Below are 19189 nucleotides of genomic sequence, written 5' to 3' on the forward strand. Positions count from 1 at the left end.
AAATACGGATTCTTTGAATACATCACTTCGCAAAATCCTATACACCAGTGGTTCTCAACCAGGGGTACATTTACCCCTAGAGGTACAAAGAGGTCTTCCAGGAGGTACATCAGATCATCTAGATATTTGTGTAGTTTTACAACAGCATACATTAAAAGCACTAGAAAAAAAAAGTCAGTACAAACTAAAATTACATACAGACAACGACTTATTTATACTGCTCTATATACTATACACTGACATGCAAGTTAATATTTATATTCCAATTTATTTATTTTATAATTATATGGTATACATGAGAAAGTAAGTAATTTTTCAGTAATAGTGTGCTGTGACACTTTTGTACTTTTATGTCTGATTTTGTAAGCAAGTAGTTTTTAAGTGAGGTGAAACTTGGGGGTACCCAAGACAAATCAGACTCCTGAAAGGGTACAGTTGTCTGGAAAGGTTGAGAGCCACATCTATGAATTGCTTTGGTAAACAATTAGAAACAAATAAAATAAGAACAAATATGGTAAAACAAACATTTAGAATGTTAAAAAGGCATCTAATCAGAGGCAGTTTGCCAAAACAGCTGTACAATTACAGAAAAATTCATCAGTAATAAAACACAGGTTTATTTATTTAGTACTTATCAGTAAAGAATGCTCCAGAAATGCCCAGAAGTAGAATGATCCTAAGCCTGATTCTCTTATCCCCCTGTTGTATACACTCAAAGTAACATTTGAGAGCCACAATATGGGTTCTTTTGTAGTACAATATCCTCTTTTCTTACTTATTTCTAACATTTTCAAAAGTAGATGTCTCAAGAAACTAATCATATGTCTCAAGCGATAGTGCATATGGGAGACTTTGGATCCATATCTTACTAGTACAACCTTCTGGGAACTACAATTACCATGAAGTAATTTTTCCTCTCTTCTCTACATTTATAGCCAAGACTTTGGAGATGAAGGAAATGAAAGAATTTTTCTAACTCAGAAGACATTTCAGGTCAATTATACAACCTGGACATATAGGAGATTTTTTTTTTTAATTTCATGTCTTATACACATGTAAGGAAAATGTTAGCTTACTAAAAAATTTTAGAAAAATCATAGCTGGATAATTTACCTCAATATCTGGCCTATCTTCAGGATTCTCTTCTTGCATTTGTTCCAGCAGAGTCTGTAGATCCTGCCCAAACTCTGATTCCATCTCAGGCTCTGTCACATACTCAATTGTTGCTTTCAGTGTTGCACCCAAAGAATAGATATGTGCCTGCATGAAGTTTAAAATTAAAGTTATTTAATATCTTATCAATTCACCATTAAGAAAACAAGCCATATCCCTATTCATTTTATGTGGATAACTTCTATCCTAGCAGAAGCTGAAAGTGAAAAACATACTTTGTGTTATTTTTACAGTGTCCAAAAGTTGGACTATTATTTTTAGCAATATTATGGAAGAACATTTTTATAACATAAATAAAAAGAAATATCAGGTTGCATACTTATAAGCTTTTCTTTTATAAGTTAATGAAGATATCCCATCTCCTAGAACTGGAAGGGACCTTGAAAGGTCATCGAGTCCAGCCCCCTGCCTTCACTAGCAGGACCAAGTACTGATTTTTGCCCCAGATCCCTAAGTGGCCCCCTCAAGGATTGAACTCACACCCCTGGGTTTAGCAGGCCAATGCTCAAACCACTGAGCTATCCCTGCCCCCTAGATTTTTGTTTTTTTCCCCAAAAGAGCATCTAAAATCAGCTCCTTCCCCTGCCCCTAAAGAAGATATAAATCTTAGCCTAGATTTAAAAAAGAAAACTGCTAAGCCATCCCTCCCATTTTCTACAAATAAATATGGCATTGAACAGAAGCCGATTTGGAAACGGTCCTCTGTAGCTCAATCTGTAGATCAAGAATAAGTTAGGGTTTAAGAATTTCCTGGTCTTCAAATTGATTCACTCCATTGTTTGAGGTATAAATTTCTCGTGTCAGAAATCCCAAGAAGCTTCCATATCCCATTACATGAGGCTTGGATTCTCAGGTGTTCGCGTCACTAGCCAGTTAACATCAACGCCTCTTTGCAGTCCACTGTTTTGGTTATGATCCTGGGCTGAAGGCAGGTTTTACTGCATGTCTCCCTCCTCCGTGCAGCCTCCCCCAACTGTGAAACGGAACTCCTGAAGGTTTGAAACACCATGGAAGTGCACAAAAGCTCCGGCCACTACGAAGATGTGAAACAGCTGATGGGAGTGGAACCAGATATCACACTTGCCCGGGAAGAATCTCTCTGGTATACGGGCAGCATACAGCGCAGCACCAGTGATGTACAGACAGGCCATGAGTGCCAGCCAGCCTATCTGCCCCATTGTGGCTGCCTTGAGAAGGCCCTCAGAGATGACAAAGTGCAGGGTGGGGATGACACCACTGAGGCCGAGACCCAGAAATACTCCTGCTCTTACCCCTCGGTACTCAGGGGTTGCAAACATGTCCCACTGGGAGACTATTATGGCTGCAATGCCCAGGACACAAATCACGATCAAGTAGATGAAGCAGGGCTGAGGGTTGCAATAGAAGGAGTAGTACAGCCATGGAACAAAGCTGCCCATGATGAGAAGTGCGATGCCAGAGTAATCTAGCTTGGAGAAGAGCCGAGAGACACCTTCTGAATGGCAATAAACCGTGTGAAAGAGCCAGGAGAAGGAGAGGCAAAGGATGGCTCCCAAGAAGAACATTCCAACAACTACCTTCTCCTGCACAGGTGCTACAAATGACATGTTTGGCCGGAACATGTAGAAGATTCCCAGACATAGGAAGAACACACAACCAAGAAGATGTGTCCAGATGTTGCCAGTCTCTGTGTGTATTCTGAAGATGCTCTTGAAGCAAGCGCGGAAGGAGGGCATAGGTGGTCTGTGTCCATGCAACATGACCTTTATGACCTTTGATGGTTAAGTTTCAAGTTTATATCAGATACATTTTGTATACAAAAGCTTTGTACCTCCTATGTGTATGACACCTAGCAAAACAGAAGACTATGGGAAGATTTTATGGTGCCCAAGTTGATTTCTGACACAGGCCTTGGTAATGTAGTAAAAGGTGTAGTTCACTTCAGATAAATGGACACAGGCCATACAATATCCATGTGATATCCTCATTTTATGGTCTCATGAGAATTTTAGAGTAGGATTTTGAAAAGTGCTCAGTGTTGGCCTAACTCTGCTCCTACTTCAGTCAATGGCAAAATCCCACTGATTTCAGTAACAATAGAGTTAGGCCAATGCTGAGTACTTTTCAAAATCTGACTTGAAAGTATTAAATTTGTCATATAATCCAGATAATAGAAACCTTTTAATTTTTCTAGTTAAAAGAAAAACAAAAAGAAAAAGAACCAAAACAGTAAGCCAGCACTTTCAGATTTGGTTTAGACTGTATTGTGTTTTCAAATTCAGTTTAGAGCACACTATTCTAATATAGTAACATTTCTAACCAAGTACACAATTGAATGTGAGTGTAGCTTCGGAGGAGGAAGTTATGTAGACAGGCTTTTTGCTGGTGCTGAATATTGCCCTCACGGGTTAAAAAGCATGACCAAATTATACACTATACAGTGAAGCTACAGACTACAAACTGCCTTGGTTTGACCGAGTTAATCATGTTTTATAATTCATCCAGTCCTCTAGGCCAACCCATTTTTCTGATCTTCCTAAATGGCAGAATTGCCTTCATTTTAGGCAAGGGAGGAAGGAGCTACTCTATCAGGAGGCAGAGTCAAACATGAGCCAAGGTAGTTCAGCTAGAACAGGCCTGGCTCCTCCAGCCAAACTCATGAAAGTACAAACCAGAGGACTGCTTGCCTGACTTTGCATAAGGGCTGCAGACTTGTATGGACAGGGCTTGATCTGTTTGCTTAACTGAGAAGTACCATCCCTTTTTGTAAGCAAACATCATAGTTGTGACAAAGTTAGGTCAGTGAATTGTATATGATCTGATCTAAGAGAACTGAATATTCCTTAGAATTTACTCAACTGTTTTGCAGAAGATTGTCTCAATTAGCTATCTTTTCCATGACACCTAGAAACATTACACTTTTTTTCCTGAATCCACCAGTGCACTATTAAGTGGATGAGAATAACGTCACCTAAAACAACATGTTTTGAAAGTCTCAGACATAAATCTAGATAAGAATAATAGAAAATATTTACAGTTTTGCCCGGAGGGAGAAACTGCAGCTAAACACAAAGGTCTGGCTCTATTCACTCTCCTTCTGCCACTTAACTAAAGTTGGTACAGACTAAAAGTTAGTGCTAGGTAACCAAGAAAAAGCACAATGTGTACTAAGGATAATGATAGTCTGGTAGAATCCTTGAGATAAGATGGGAAACACTGACATCACTGGTAAAAAGCTACACAAACAAGAAGTCTGGGTGCCTAAAACATGAATAGCAAGATGATGGGAGTAATCATTTCTGAACTCTCGCTAGTCTCCCAGCCAGACCACTACTCCACTTCCAAACATGGGGATGAATCCCCCACTACACTGGAGTTTAATTCGAATTTAGCAGCATTAAATCGAATTAACCCTGCACCCGTCCACACAACGAAGCCATTTACTTCGACATAAAGGGCTCTTAAAATCGATTTCTGTACTTCTCTCCGACGAGGGGAGTAGCGCCGAAATCGACATTGCCATTTCAAATTAGGGTTAGTGTGGACGAAATTCTACGGTATTGGCTTCTGGGAGCTATCCCACAGTGCACCATTGTGACCGCTCTGGACAGCAATCTGAACTCGGATGCACTGGCCAGGCAGACAGGAAAAGCCCCACGAACTTTTGAATTTAATTTCCTGTTTGCCCAGCGTGGAGAGTACAGGTGACCACACAGAGCTTATCAGCACAGGTAACCATGCAGTCCGAGAATCGAAAAAGAGCACCAGCATGGACCGTACCAGAGGTACTGGATCTGATCGCTATATGGGGAGACGATTCCGTGCTAGCAGAACTACGTTCCAAAAGACGAAATGCCAAAACATTTGAAAAAAAATCTCCAAGGGCTTGATGGAGAGAGGCCACAATAGGGACTCACTACAGTGCCGCGTGAAAGTTAAGGAGCTCAGACAAGCCTACCAGAAAACCAAAGAAGCAAACGGAAGGTCCGGGTCAGAGCCGCAGATGTGCCGCTTCTACACTGAGCTGCATGCAATTCTAGGGGGGGCCGCCATCACTACCCCACCGCTGACCATGGATTCCAAGGAGGGGGTAATCTCAGCCATGCCTGAGGATTCTATGGAGGAGGAAGAGGAGGAGGAGGACGAGCTTGCGGCGAGCACACAACAGTCCCTTCTCCCCAACAGCCAGGATCTTTTTCTCAGCCTGACTGAAGTACTCTCCCAAGGCATTATCCCAGACAATGAGGCCATGAAAGGGACCTCTGGTGAGGGTACCTTTGTAAATATAAAACATGGTTTAAAAGCAAGCATTTTTTAATGATTAATTTGCCCTGAGGACTTGGGATGCATTCACGGCCAGTACAGCTACTGGAAAAGTCTGTTAACGTGTCTGGGGATGGAGCGGAATCCTCCAGGGACAACTCCATGAAGCTCTCCTGGAGGTACTCCAAAAGCCTTTGCAGAAGGTTTCTGGACAGTGCAGCCTTATTCCATCCTCCATGGTAGGACACTTGACAATGCCATGCTAGTAGCAAGGAATCTAGCATCATTGCATGACAAAGCCTGGCAGCGTATGGTCCCGGTGTTTGCTGGCATTCAAGCAACATCTGTTCTTTATCTCACTGTGTTATCCTCAGGAGAGTGATATCGTTCATGGTAACCTGGTTGAAATATGGGAATTTAATGAAGGGGACAGAGGTGGCTGTGGCTGAAAAGAAATCCTTCCCTGCAGTTAGCCAAGCAGGGAGGTGGGGGGTCACTGGCACTGAGCTTTTCGCGTTTGGCTAGCAGGAAAACCGCAGCACTCAATGGGCTTTGCTTGGTATGTGGGAAAGGAGGGCGCTGCTTTTAGGAAGGTTGCAGAAGCCAAAAGACAATGGCTTGCCATGACCGCATGCAAGCCCAATTCTCTTGCCTGGACCTGTGTCTGTGATCTCTAACACCAAAGCCACAGGCACTCAATATTAAGATACAAAATGCGACCTTGTACCAAAATCACACGTGCTATTTAATGTGAATAGTGTTGTTCACCGTGAAAGAGTATAAGCATTGTTCTGTAAAATGTATCTTTTTAAATACTTCTCTCCCTTTTTTCCCCTCCGTCCTGCAGCTGCAAATTTTTCAAGCCTCCCTCCTTCGTCCCGAAGGCTATCTCAGATAAGACGGCGAAAAAAACGCACACGAGGCGAAATGTTCTCGGAAATCATGCAATCGACCCATGATGAAAAAGCTTATCTGAATGAGTGGAAGGACAAGGTATCAAAGTACAGGAAAGATACCACTGAACGTGAGGACAGGAAGGACCAACGTGAGGACAGGAGGGACGCTCGAGATGAGAGGTGGTGGCAGGAAGATCAGAGGACGCAGGATGCAATGCTGGGGCTACTGCGGGATCAAACGGACATGCTCCGGCATCTGGTGGAGCTTCAGGAACAGCAGCAGGATCACAGAGTGCCGCTGCAGCCCCTGTATAACCACCTGCCCCCCTCACCATGTTCCATAGCCTCCTCACCCAGACGTGTAAGAATGTGGGGGGGGGGGAAGGCTCCGTGCACCCGCCCACTCTACCCCAGTGGACAACCCAAGCAAAAGGCTGTCATTATTTTGAACTTTTGAAGTGGCCTTTTCCTTCCCTCCTATTCTCCTCCCAAGCCCCACCCGGGCTACCTTATCAGTTCCCTCCCTATGTTTATAACCAATTAATAAAGAATACATGATTTTTAAACAATAGTGACTTTATTTCCTTTGAAAGCAAGCTGTGATCGAAGGGGGGAGGGTAGTTTGCTTACAGGGAATGAGTCAATCAAGGGGGTGGGTTTTCATCAAGGAGAAACAAACAGAACTTTCGCACTGTAGCCTGGCCAGTCATGAAACTGGTTTTCAAAGCTTCTCTGATGCGCAGCGCTTCCTGGTGTGCTCGTCAAATCGCCCCGGGGTCTGGCTGTGTGTTATCAGCGGCCAGGCGATTTGCCTCAACCTCCCACCCCGCCATAAACGTCTCCCCCTTACTCTCACAGAGATTGTGGAGCACACAGCAAGCAGCAATAACAATGGGAATATTGGTTTGGCTGAGGCCTGAGCGAGACAGTAACGTGCGCCAGTGACCCTTTAAACATCCAAAGGCACATTCTACCACCATTCTGCACTTGCTCAGCCTGTAGTTGAACAGCTCCTGACTACTGTCCAGGCTGCCTGTGTATGGCTTCATGAGCCACGGCATTAAGGGGTAGGCTGGATACCCCAGGATAACTATAGGCATTTCAACATCCCCAATGGTTATTTTCTGTCTGGGAAGTAAATCCCTTGCTGCAGCCGTTTAAACAGAGTAGTGTTCCTGAAGACGCGAGCATCATGAACCCTTCCCGGCCATCCCACATTGATGTTGGTGCAACGTCCCTTGTGATCCACCAGTGCTTGCAGCACCATTTAAAAATACCCCTGGCGGTTTATGAACTGGCTGGCCTGGTGCTCCGGTGCCAAGATAGGGATATGGGTTCCATCTACCGTCCCACCACAGTGAGGGAATCCCATTGCAGCAAAGCCATCCATTATGACCTGCACATTTCCCAGAGTCACTACCTTTGGTAGCAGCAGCTCAGTGATTGCTTTGGCTACTTGCATCACAGCAGCCCCCACAGTAGATTTACCCACTTCAAATTGATTCCCGACTGACCGGTAGATGTCTGGCGTTGCAAGCTTTCACAGGGCTATCGCTACTCGCTTCTCAGCTGTGAGGGCTGCTCTCCTCTTGGTATTCTGGCGCTTCAGGGGAGGTGAAAGAAAGTCACAAAGTTCCATGAAAGTGCCCTTACGCATGCGAAAGTTTCGCAGCCACTGGGAATCTTCCCACACCTGCAACACTATGCGGTCCCACCAGTCTGTGTTTGTTTCCCGGGCCCAGAATTGGCGTTCCACGGCTATAACCTGCCCCATTAACAACATGATCTCCAAAGCGCCGGGGCCCGCGGTTTGAGAGAATTCTGTGTCCATGTCCTCATCACTCTCGTCGCCACGCTGCCGTAGCCGACTCCTCCTCGCCTGATTTTTCAGGTCGTGGTTCAGCATAATCTGCACGATAATGCGCGAGGTGTTTACAATGTTCATGACTGCTGTCTTGAGCTGAGCGGGCTCCATGCTTGCCATGGTATGGCATCTGCACTGTTCACCCAGGAAAAAAGGCGCAAAACGGTTGTCTGCCGTTGCTTTCCCAGAGGGAGGGGGAGGATGTACCCAGAACCACCCGTGACAATGTTTTTTACCCCATCAGGCATTGGGATCTCAACCCAGAACTCCAATGGGCGGAGGAGACTGCGGGAAGTATGGGATAGCTATGGGTTAGCTACCCACAGTGCAACACTCCGGAAGTCAACGCCAGCCTCGGTACATGGACGCACTCCGCCGAATTAATGTGCTTAGTGTGGCTGCAGACACTCGACTTTATACAATCAGTTGCCAAAAATTGAATTCTGTAAATTTGGAGTAATCCCCTAGTGTAGATATACCCACTGATAGCACTTATACTGGGGGTAATCCTATAAACATTTACTAAAGGACATAGGACGAGGCTCTTAGTAGCATTCTTAGAAGGCAAAATAGCTGCAAAAGAAACAAGAACAACAGACTTCTGAAGAACGTATTTTTTTTCCACTGAAGAAAGTATTTTTATAACTAGCCTAGAATTTGGTTTTATAGCCAGTTTTGTAGACTGAATTACAAACCAGTGAACAGCATAAGATATATCAAGCTGTAAAACTTATTCCTTTACTTTGAGGTTGGATGTTTCATTTCTGAAAGTAAAAATGATTTTGTGTTTCTCTTTGGAAAACAGAACACCTGAAACTGAACAAACACCACCAAAAAGGAACAAGAAAATACTGAGGCAAATCCTTCACCTTTTTATATTGTTATGTTTGGAACATAGCAATAGACTGGGCTTTTTGGATATGCTGAACATTCAATATACAATGGCAGATTAATATGCAGTAAATAATCACAAGTATAAAAAAGTTATTTTATACATTTCTGTATGCATACATACCAAATAATTGGTAACACACTGCACCATTGTGCTCCATAAAGCATGTCTCAGTATGGCCTTCCTCAAAATTAGCAGTTTTACAAGAACAGCTTAGTTATGCTCTAAAATTTATAAAGTTTTTAACATGCATGTATTTACATTCAATAGACTTTGACAATATATTTAATTGTGCAATTACGGAATCTCAATAAAAGCAAGTTACTGTCACTCTAAAACTGAGTGTGTCAGAATATTAGAGAAACTGATACTAATGTGTGTGGGGCAGGAAGCCCTATCATTCAGGAAGCACTAGCAACTGGGACAACCAATGAAAAAATTCTATGAAGCAAGATTTAAAAACAAACAAACCCCCCAAATGGCATTTTTAGTTCCTCTACCTGGTGAAAGTCAATTTTAACACAACAACATATTTTGCTCAACACATTTCAAGAGATCCTGGAATGGAATTAATTTAATATGGTTCTAACAATTTATATAAGTTTTAAGGCTCAGTAATGCAGCAATGGTTAGGGAAAAGCTTGATATGGAGAGCACTTGTGGGAATAACTTGAGCACCTACTTACTCATCCTGTAAATAATGAATAAGATACAATAGTAACCATATTCTGAAAATTACCTGAATTTGTAGCACTCAGTATGTTTTTTTTAAAAAAGCTTATTTCAGAGTTACAACTATGGAAGGACAATTTATTTACTCCAAGTCTTCAACCCATACTGCCTGAAAGGTTTGCTTCTTTGGATTAGCTGTTCAGCCCAATAAACACATAAGCAAAGCCCTTTCGGAAGGGGAGGGATAGCTCAGTGGTTTGAGCATTGGCCTGCTAAACCCAGGGTTGTGAGTTCAATCCTTGAGGGGGCCACTTGGGGATCTGGGGCAAAATCAGTACTTGGTCCTGCTAGTGAAAGCAGGGGGCTGGACTCTATGACCTTTCAAGGTCCCTTCCAGTTCTAGGAGATAGGATAGGAAAGCTCCGAGAATCCTCTCCCCCCACATTTAAATTACAGTGACTTTTGGCACAGCAACCAAGTGAATTGGCCACAGAGAGGAGTCTAGATAATTTCCTATTAAGGAAATTTAAATACACAATGCACTAGATTGTCTGTCTAATGTAGAACAAAGTCCTTGAAGGAGTGTGTTCATGCATATCTTTTGTAAAGAATGTAACCTTTACATTTCAAGTAAAAAAAAAAAAAAAAAAAAACCACACCCACAAGTGTTCTACCATAACGGTGTCCATAGAAGCAGACTGACGTACCCACAAGATTCCACTTCAGGATCAAGAATGAGGAAGAGGTCGACTGAGTAAAAGATTTGCCTTTAATAAAGCAAATATTTTCAGTAGTAAACTGAACACTAAAAAAAACTGGTCAAGGACATTACTTTTCAACTACAGTGTTTCCTTTCAAGTTTGCTGTACAGTAACTCCTCACTTAACATTGTAGTTATGTTCCTGAAAAATGTGACTTTAAGCAAAACGATGTTAAGCGAATCCAATTTCTCCGTAAGAATTAATGTAAATGGGGGGGAGGGGGGGAGGTTAGGTTCCGGGGAAATTTTTTCACCAGACAAAAAGCTATACACACACACACACACACACACACACACACACACACACACACAGAGTATAAGTTTAAAACAAACAATTTAATACTGTACACAGCAATGATGATTCTGAGGCTTGGCTGAGGTGGTGAAGTTTGAGGGCGGAAGAGGGTGGGATATTTCCCAGGGAATGCCTTACTGCTAAATGATGAACTAGCATTTGGCTGAGCCCTCAAGGGTTAACACGTTGTTAATGTAGCCTCACACTCTACAAGGCAGCATGAATGGAGGAAGGGGAGACAGCATGGCTGACAGAGACACACACCCTTTGTGTGTGGGAGAGAGAGAGATGCGCATTGCCCATTTAAGTACGTGGACACTATTCTAAGTACATTGCCTTTAAAAAGATCAGGAAGTTGAGACAGCACCTGTGGCCAGCAAGCTCTCTCCGTCCTGAACCCTGTCATGTCCCCACCCTTCTCTACATGGAGAAAGGGTAAGCGGGGGGCAGGAGTAAGGGGGAGGGAAACACCCTGACATTAGCCCGTCTTCCTCCCTCCCCTGCACAGCAAGCAGGAGGCTCCTGGGAGCAGCTCTAAGGCAGAGGGCAGGAGCAGCACATGGCAGTGGAGGGAGAGAGAGAGCTGAACTGCCGGCAATTGGTAGCCTGCTGGGCAGCTGCTGCACAGGGAACCTAGGGGAGCGGGGAGTTGATAGGGGGACTGCCGGTCCACCCTGTTTCCAAGCCCCCACCTGCTAGCTGCAACGGCTGGTCTTCCTGCAAGCAGTGGAAAAAGCAGGTGGCTGCCAAACAACGTTATAAAGGAGCACTGTGCAACTTTAAACGAGCATGTCCCCTAATTAATCAGCAACATAACAACAAAGCAACGTTAATCAGAATGACTTTAAGTGAGGAGTTACTGTAGTAGGTATAAAGTGAAGATATTCTTGTGGCTTTTTTCCCCACCTGAATCCTCTTCTGTGTCTGGTGGGAATGGGAAAGATGGGGAAGCACAGGGTGGGTATAGAGTTAGGCCATCAGCCTCACCTCCACCAACTCATCATTGCCGGATTCACAGAGGAGACCCATTGGCATCCCCTGTCCCCTTTAAAGGGCATATAGGGCACCTTCTAGATGTATTTGGCACCCTTTTGGCTCCATCCCTTTAGAGTTTTCCCTCTTCCTCCCTTTACATAGCTGTACTGCATGTCCTCTAGTGACAGGGCTAGGTCAATCACCCTCTCAGGGGGTCAGGAAGGGATTTCCCCCCCCCCCCCACACACACACACACATTGCAATCGGCACAGCTCTGCTGCTACCCTCCCTCCCCCCCTCCCAGGAGTCTGGTTTTCAAAACATCAGTTTTAATTGTTGCAAATTGTGGTGAGTTTCCTGTGACAATTGTAGCCTAACATGAGTCAACCTGGGGCCCTTGACTCCAGGTAGGGATTTTTCAAAGGCATTTGTTTGGGCATTAATTTAGAACAGTATGGGTGCCACTCTCTGTCTTGTACAGTTCGAGGCTCTTCTCATCTTAAAATTCCTATCTCACACCAGAAACAGGGCAGACACTTTAGCTATCCAAAGGTAAAGACGATAAATAAATGCATCGAGGAGGAAATGAGACCTTTCTCCACATTTGGGTTTCTTGATTCCTCTGCTTGAAATCTATACTGGAAGTGTCCAGCTAGGTAGTTATGCACTGGGGTGCTGTGACTGTAAATTAAGTTAATGGTTAGTTAAATGAAGTTGCAGACACTGCATTTAACCCATACTGCTGTGTCTATGTGTCCGCATTCATAGAATTCGAACACCAAACGAGGAAGAGACAGCTATATCTGACGAATGCTTAATATATAGTGTATAAAAATGACCTTCATAAGAAAATCTCAGGGAAAGTGAAAAGATGTATTGTACTACACATGTGGAAGTATTATCATCCAGGAATTAAGTTGCAGAGGCAAATGAAATTGCATTTATCTTGCATCTTCAGCCATATCACCTGAACTCTGCCCATACTCCAGGATTAAAGTCGGTTTAAGAACAACCATCCACAAAAGTGTTGACCCACAAATGCGAGACCACACTTTCCCCTCTGCCCCCAGAAATAAGTTACCCTGGGCCAAAGGTCGGGGTAAGCAATCATCAGTCAAGCACTAAGCTGCAGGTTTAAGAGGTGATCTGCAAAGGATTTAAAAATCCACCAATTAGAACTGTCCTCCTACCCTCCTTCATTCTTTATAAACAATCTCATGTTTCACCGTAGAAGCATCAAGTCTGGTTTTCCCTGATTTTGGTGAAGTACTTACTGGGGACTTCAGATGTTTATTGTGAACTCTGACACTTTAATTGAAGAGTAGGGGGTTGTTGGATCCTTAACAAGGCATCCATTGTTCCAAATGCAAAACTGTCAATAAAGCCTTAATTCTAGACTACTCTGTATTTGGAATTTAGTTTAAATGAATTACATGTATTGTGCATCACACCCTCTTTCACAGAACTCCATTGTAAAGTTTTTTCATAAGTTTGAGATATTAGCAAATGTTGGTATGTTCCATTTGTATTTATAAAATATATTTAAAGATCCTACTTGGTTTGCAAAGGAAGGATCTAAAACGTAGCGTCTACTTTGTCAGAGTACATATGGCAGACTGTCACTCACACATATTAACAGGTTTCAGAGTAGCAGCCGTGTTAGTCTGTATCCGCAAAAAGAAGAACAGGAGTACTTGTGGCACTTTAGAGACTAACAAATTTATTAGAGCATAAGCTTTCGTGGACTACAGCCCACTTCCGAAGAAGCTTATGCTCTAATACATTTGTTAGTCTCTAAGGTGCCACAAGTACTCCTGTTCTTCTTTTCACACATATTAAGTGTATCACTTCTTTTTGGAAATAGATCTGGGTAACATGGTAATAGAATGCATTTTTACAACCATCCACTTGATGGAGTTTTCCCCAAGTTTATAAGAACCACTCTTATAAAGGATATGGACAGAAGCTTTGGTGCTTCTTGGGCAAATTTAGGCCCCTAGTTTATACTTTGGGAGTTTACTGGCTTTAAGAACTTTCACTGAAGATTTTTCTTAACAAAAGTTTTATAGGTAAATGCAGAGACTGATTTATGAACACAAACAATTATTATAGGATATGAATATGGTACATTTCTTACCCTTTTCTGAAGACTAGCTATTTGGTTCAGAGATTAAAATAGATATAAAAGGGTATGTCACTAACTGCTACCCAGAATGAGTATGGACATTAGCATTTAGTAAACTCACTACCTGCTTAAGATGACATGAAATGAGGAGGACCATAACAGCATTGTCACGATAACTAAAAATCTGTGCACTCAGTTTCCTTTTCGGAACAGAACATAACCCTGTTCAGTTACACATGATGAAAGACTGCCTGTTGTCTTAAGAGAGAGATTACATTTGAGGTTGAATTAAACAAAAATACAGTAGGTGTGCAAAATGTCATTTGGCAACATGGACTTACATGGACTAAGCACGCTACGCATTACCAATGGCGTAGCTCTAGAAGATTAAAAGAGTTAGTATGTGGATTTTCAGAGTTTCATGAGATATCCAGCAAACTTTTAATCAAATTAAAACAAATTCCAGTTGATCCATGGAGTTTCAGCTCTTCTCTGACACATTTCTTGAAAATGACCATTCAACAGCTTTTTGAAGCTGTTCATGAAAAAATATTTGTGAATGCAAGTAAGCAAAGTGCCATCAGATTCACATCACCATAGGTGTGTGAAGCATTGATCACATATCTTTCATCACAGGACACTGAGAAATCTTAATCTACTAGTCATCATGCATGCATTATTTTAACAAAAACCTCAACATAGACTGCCTGCAGTAGGAATTGCTTTCCAAGTTTCATTGAAAGTCTCAAAACCCTGTATTAAATTGTGCCCAGCCAGTGGTGGCAACATAGACTCATAGAATCATAGACTTTAAGGTCAGAAGGGACCACTATGATCATTAGTCTGACCTCCCGCATGATGCAGGCCACAAAGCCGTCCCAACCCTTTCCCTTGACTCTGCTGTTGAAGTCCCCAAATCCTGGTTTAGAGACTTCAAGTAGCAGAGAATCCTCCAGCTAGCGACCCCTGCCCTATGCTGCGGAGGAAGGCGAAAAACCTCCAGGGCCTCTGCCAATCTTCCCTGGAGGAAAATTCCTTCCCGACCCCAAATATGGCGATCAGTAGAACCCCGAGCATGTAGGCAAGATTCTCCAGCCAGACCCTCATTGGCGATGGTACAGTATAATCACTAAGGATGGCAATTAGGCATGCCATACTTCGGTCACTACTTCAGCTTTGAACAATGACTCTTGGTACTGAAAACAGATTAGCAGCCACTCACTCAGACACTTCAGCTCTTCTAGGAAGGTGAGAAAAATCCCAGTCCCAAAAAGAAAATTTCTATAATATCTGATTCATGAAACCTAGAGTTGAAAGAGACCTATTCGACCCTTTTGCATGTCAGACTCACTTATTGCAGCTTGTCTGAAATTTGTATGTAAGTTCTTTGAGGCAGGGACCATCTTTTACTATGTGTTTGTATGGCATCTAATACAATAGGGCCCCCAATCACTATTGAGGCTTTAACTGAAATACAAATAAATAAATGGGAATAAGGGAGAAGGGAGGATATGAGACAGCATTAAAAATGCCCAATAGATGAACATTGTTTCCACCCCAGCTATGAACAACAACAAAAGACCACTTTGCCCCTCCCCACATACATACTTTCCTTAGAACAGCAAAAAATTCTACAAGAAAAGGAACTTAGAAATATGGCCACCCACAACGGATTTAGAAGAGAAGAAATGCAAACTGCATGGTGATATTTAGGGAACTAAAGCCTATGGGGTACTATCTTACGTATGGCCTCCAACCCTGAGTACAATCTAATCAGACTCAATGGAATCTCCATACATTAGTGTATGTCACAGTGTAGGTCCAACCCGTTACAGGGTTTTGGATTGTGGAGGTTATCAAAATGGTTATTTGGTGGCCCATATGACCTGGATCTAGGTGGCGGCCTTGCAGCTCAGAGCAGTATGGGCCACTGGCCAGAATCAGTAAGGCTGTCCTTCTGCTCAGGGCAGCACTAGAGGCCCAAGTCTATGTGGCAGCCCTGCAGCTCAGGGCGGTATGGTCCAATGGCCAGAGTCATGGGGCTGTCCTGTGGTTCTGGGCAGCACAGCCTAGCAGCCCAAGTCCACATAACTCCGGGCATCAGCTGTCCCGGTGGTGGGGCAACCAGGGTAGGGGGAACCAGCTCCACCCTTCTCCACCAGGTCCTGGTCCAGGGCCCTAGGGTCCTGGTGTGACGTTGCACTCCATATGTTTATGGAATATGCTAATGAGTGTGAATATAATGTAACTGGAATATGCTTTATTCAAAAGGTCTCTTGTAAGATTATAATCTACTGAGTGTGTTCATCCAGCACCAGTGAGGGTCCTCCCAGGCCACACACCCCTGCTGTGCCCCGGGTTGCCCCTGTCAAGTTTTAGTCAGGGGTATATAGTAAAAGTCATGGACAGGTCACAGGCCGTGAATTTTTGTTTGCTGCCAATGACCTGTCTGTGACTTTTACTAAAAATACCCGTGACTGAAATGTAGCCTTAGTTATAAATGCAGAATCCTTATGCAAACCAAGGTCAGATGGCAATGAATACCCAAAGAACTCTTAGCCTTATAAATCACATGACAGATGAAATATGCATTCTAAAACAAAGCTGAAATACCTGTGATCATGCTCAGAAAAAAATTCATAGATTTTTAAGGCCGACGGGGACCATTAGATCGCCTAGTCTGACCTTTTGTATAAACATAGGCCTTAGAATTTAACTCAGTTTCCCCTGTATTGAACCCCCAATAACTTGCATCAAGAACCCCAGAGTACTGATACCATTCCCTTCCTCTAACCACAAGACCACACTTCCTCCCAATATTATTGCAATGGAACTAGATTATGAATATTGAAGGATTATGCAACAGTTAAACATACAGAAGGTCAGATTTCAGATTCTATTCTCAATTATGCCAGCATAATCCAGACAAATTCCATCCATTTGGGAATTGACTGGTGTAACTGAGATCAGAAATAAGATCCAGAACTAGTATGGAAGACATAATGCCCCAGCATATTTTCTTGCAGGAGAGTCCCTCAGCATCACACATAATGTAATAGCCCCATTATTTTTAAGTCTTGTTTCATAACAGAGAGAACAAATGGCTTCCTGCATAAGCAAAATGTAATTACTTTGAAATATTGTATTATGAAGAAAAAATTCATATATTTTGCACCTTAGATGTGATAGAAAATTAGTCTGCAAATAAAAATCCTAAACAGAAGAATACTCAAACTACTTTCTAGTTATTGAATTGCTGAAAGAAACTGTAGGATAATTGTATACTTATATTTAGGGGTTTTTTGTTTGTTTGTTTGTTTTTAAATTACTCTGGTAATCATTCAAATTTAATTTGTTTGCCAAAAGCTGAAGTGTCCAAAAAGTATTTGAAAACTATTTACTCAAAAAATATTTCTGCAGGGGGAAAAAATGGAATTACAGCCCAGGAGTAATCAAATAATCCACTAGCGGTTGAAATTTACAGGCAATTTATTTCACTACTCAGATTGACTTTTTTATTGGCCTAACATCTAAATGAAAGCTTGCAAGTCTTAACTTGTTCTTGTGTGAAATGTCAAGCAATCAATTTGCATTGCACAACATTATTAACTCTTTGCAGTCATTAAAGTCTAAAAACAGAGCTGGAACAAAATAAAGAGAAATGAGACAACCTAGTTTAATCGACAAGTTATAGAATACATATTGTATATATTTCTGAATTACATAGTGCGTACCATGATCTCTAGGCACATAATACTGTTGTGTTTCAATTGCCCCTAAACTAAGCAGTCCTTGCTTTTTCACTCAATATCATAGCTGATGAGTCAAGCTCCTTTGGTTTTAAGGCCTTATAAAAGGTTCTGACACTTTTCACTATTAATACTTCTATTGTCCTATGCATTTACAAAGCAGTCTATTTTTAAAGATTTCTCTAATTTCAGTAACTTTATCTGAAATCCAGGAGTATAACAAAAAAATCTAAATAAGTCTGGACACAGAGGTAGGGTGGCCAGGTGCCCAGTTTTCAACTGAAAAGTCTGGTTGAGAAGGGGACCTAACTGCGTCCAGTCAGATGTACTGATCAGACACCCAAAGTCTGGTTACTACGGGTCGTGGAGGCGCTGGGTCATCACCTGCACCAGCCCCAACTCAGCCAGGGCCACCTCCTACCTGCTCAAAGCCCTGGCTCCACGAATGAGACCCTCCCGACCTGGAAGGGGAGGGAGGTGTTAGCAGCCAGTGACGGGGGGAAAGATGGGAAGAGGAGTGAACAGGGTGCAGGGGCCTCAGAAGGGAAAAGGCAGAGCAGAGGTGGGGCCTCGGGGTGGGGTGGGGTGGAGAGAGAGAGAAGAGGCAGCACTCTTGGAGTGTCTGATTTTTAAATATGACAAAGTCGTCAACCCTGGGCAGGGGAAGAAAAACACGATTGGATGCAGTGGGTAGATTGATATGGAAGGACAGAAAGTGGTATCTACAATTGAAAACTAAGATGTTTCAATGTGCCAACACTTTTCCAAGACACCTTATTCAGATTTTCCACCTGGAGTACAATAAAGTGGCAGACATTTCTGTCTTGATTTATAAGATCCAGGCTAGGCTATACACACTTTCATTTTAAGCAGACTCAGTTATACAAAATTATGGTTGTCACATTTCAGAATGCTATTCTGTTCAGTGAGGCAGAACTTCCCCCATTAACATTAGGAGTCACGCATGAACAATAGCAATAGGATTTTAAAAGACAAAGTTTTGCAAACATTAATAACTGTGGGTGCCCATCATTATCCCACTAAGTCCCTACAATAATCACACAGACTGCCACATTCTCTCAGGGGCAAATGGGGTACAAAGGACCTCTTGGTAGCAGAACCAATGAGGGAGAAAGGCAATAAATATTTCAAGAGGGACCTCTTTACAGCTCAGACACCAGCAGTATGGACTGAAGTTTCACAGGGAGCACCCTACATAGCAGAACATGGAGTGGGCGGAGAGGGAGGGAAGGGGATCATGGACAGACCAAGGATGTTGGAACGGTCACCACTGGGTCTCCTGGTCTCCCTGACCTCTTCCTTCCACTGAGGGCACACAAGAGTTATTTTGAGAACTACTGCCAGATATTCAGAGATGCACTTTTTTTTTAAACCAGCCAGTAATTGTACTTGCATTTTGGTACGCTCAATGAATTATTGACAAAAAATATTAATAGACAGACTTATGATTTCCAGGCACAAAGAGCCACTATGTATCTTCAGTTCTAATGATTTACTTTACAATATGGAAATAAAATTAAGAACA

At 42.6% G+C, this 19189-nt stretch overlaps 2 protein-coding genes across 6 annotated transcripts in view; both read right to left on the reverse strand.

The window, feature by feature from the left end:
• Nucleotides 1-19189, reverse strand: part of KNDC1 (kinase non-catalytic C-lobe domain containing 1) — a 123559-nt gene that overhangs the window by 86286 nt on the left and 18084 nt on the right. For all 5 annotated transcript variants that reach the window (XM_034777261.1, XM_034777260.1, XM_034777264.1 and 2 more), the window contains one exon: nt 1114-1260. In XM_034777261.1, the coding sequence (XP_034633152.1) occupies nt 1114-1260 (147 nt within the window). The remainder of the gene's footprint in view (nt 1-1113; nt 1261-19189) is intronic.
• Nucleotides 1725-2912, reverse strand: LOC117880790 (adiponectin receptor protein 2). Its single transcript, XM_034777265.1, has one exon. The coding sequence runs from the start codon at nt 2910-2912 to the stop codon at nt 2109-2111; it is 804 nt and encodes a 267-aa protein (XP_034633156.1). The 3' UTR covers nt 1725-2108.

Source organism: Trachemys scripta, chromosome 7 (assembly GCF_013100865.1).
Source record: "Trachemys scripta elegans isolate TJP31775 chromosome 7, CAS_Tse_1.0, whole genome shotgun sequence".
NCBI classification, from domain to species: domain Eukaryota; kingdom Metazoa; phylum Chordata; order Testudines; family Emydidae; genus Trachemys; species Trachemys scripta.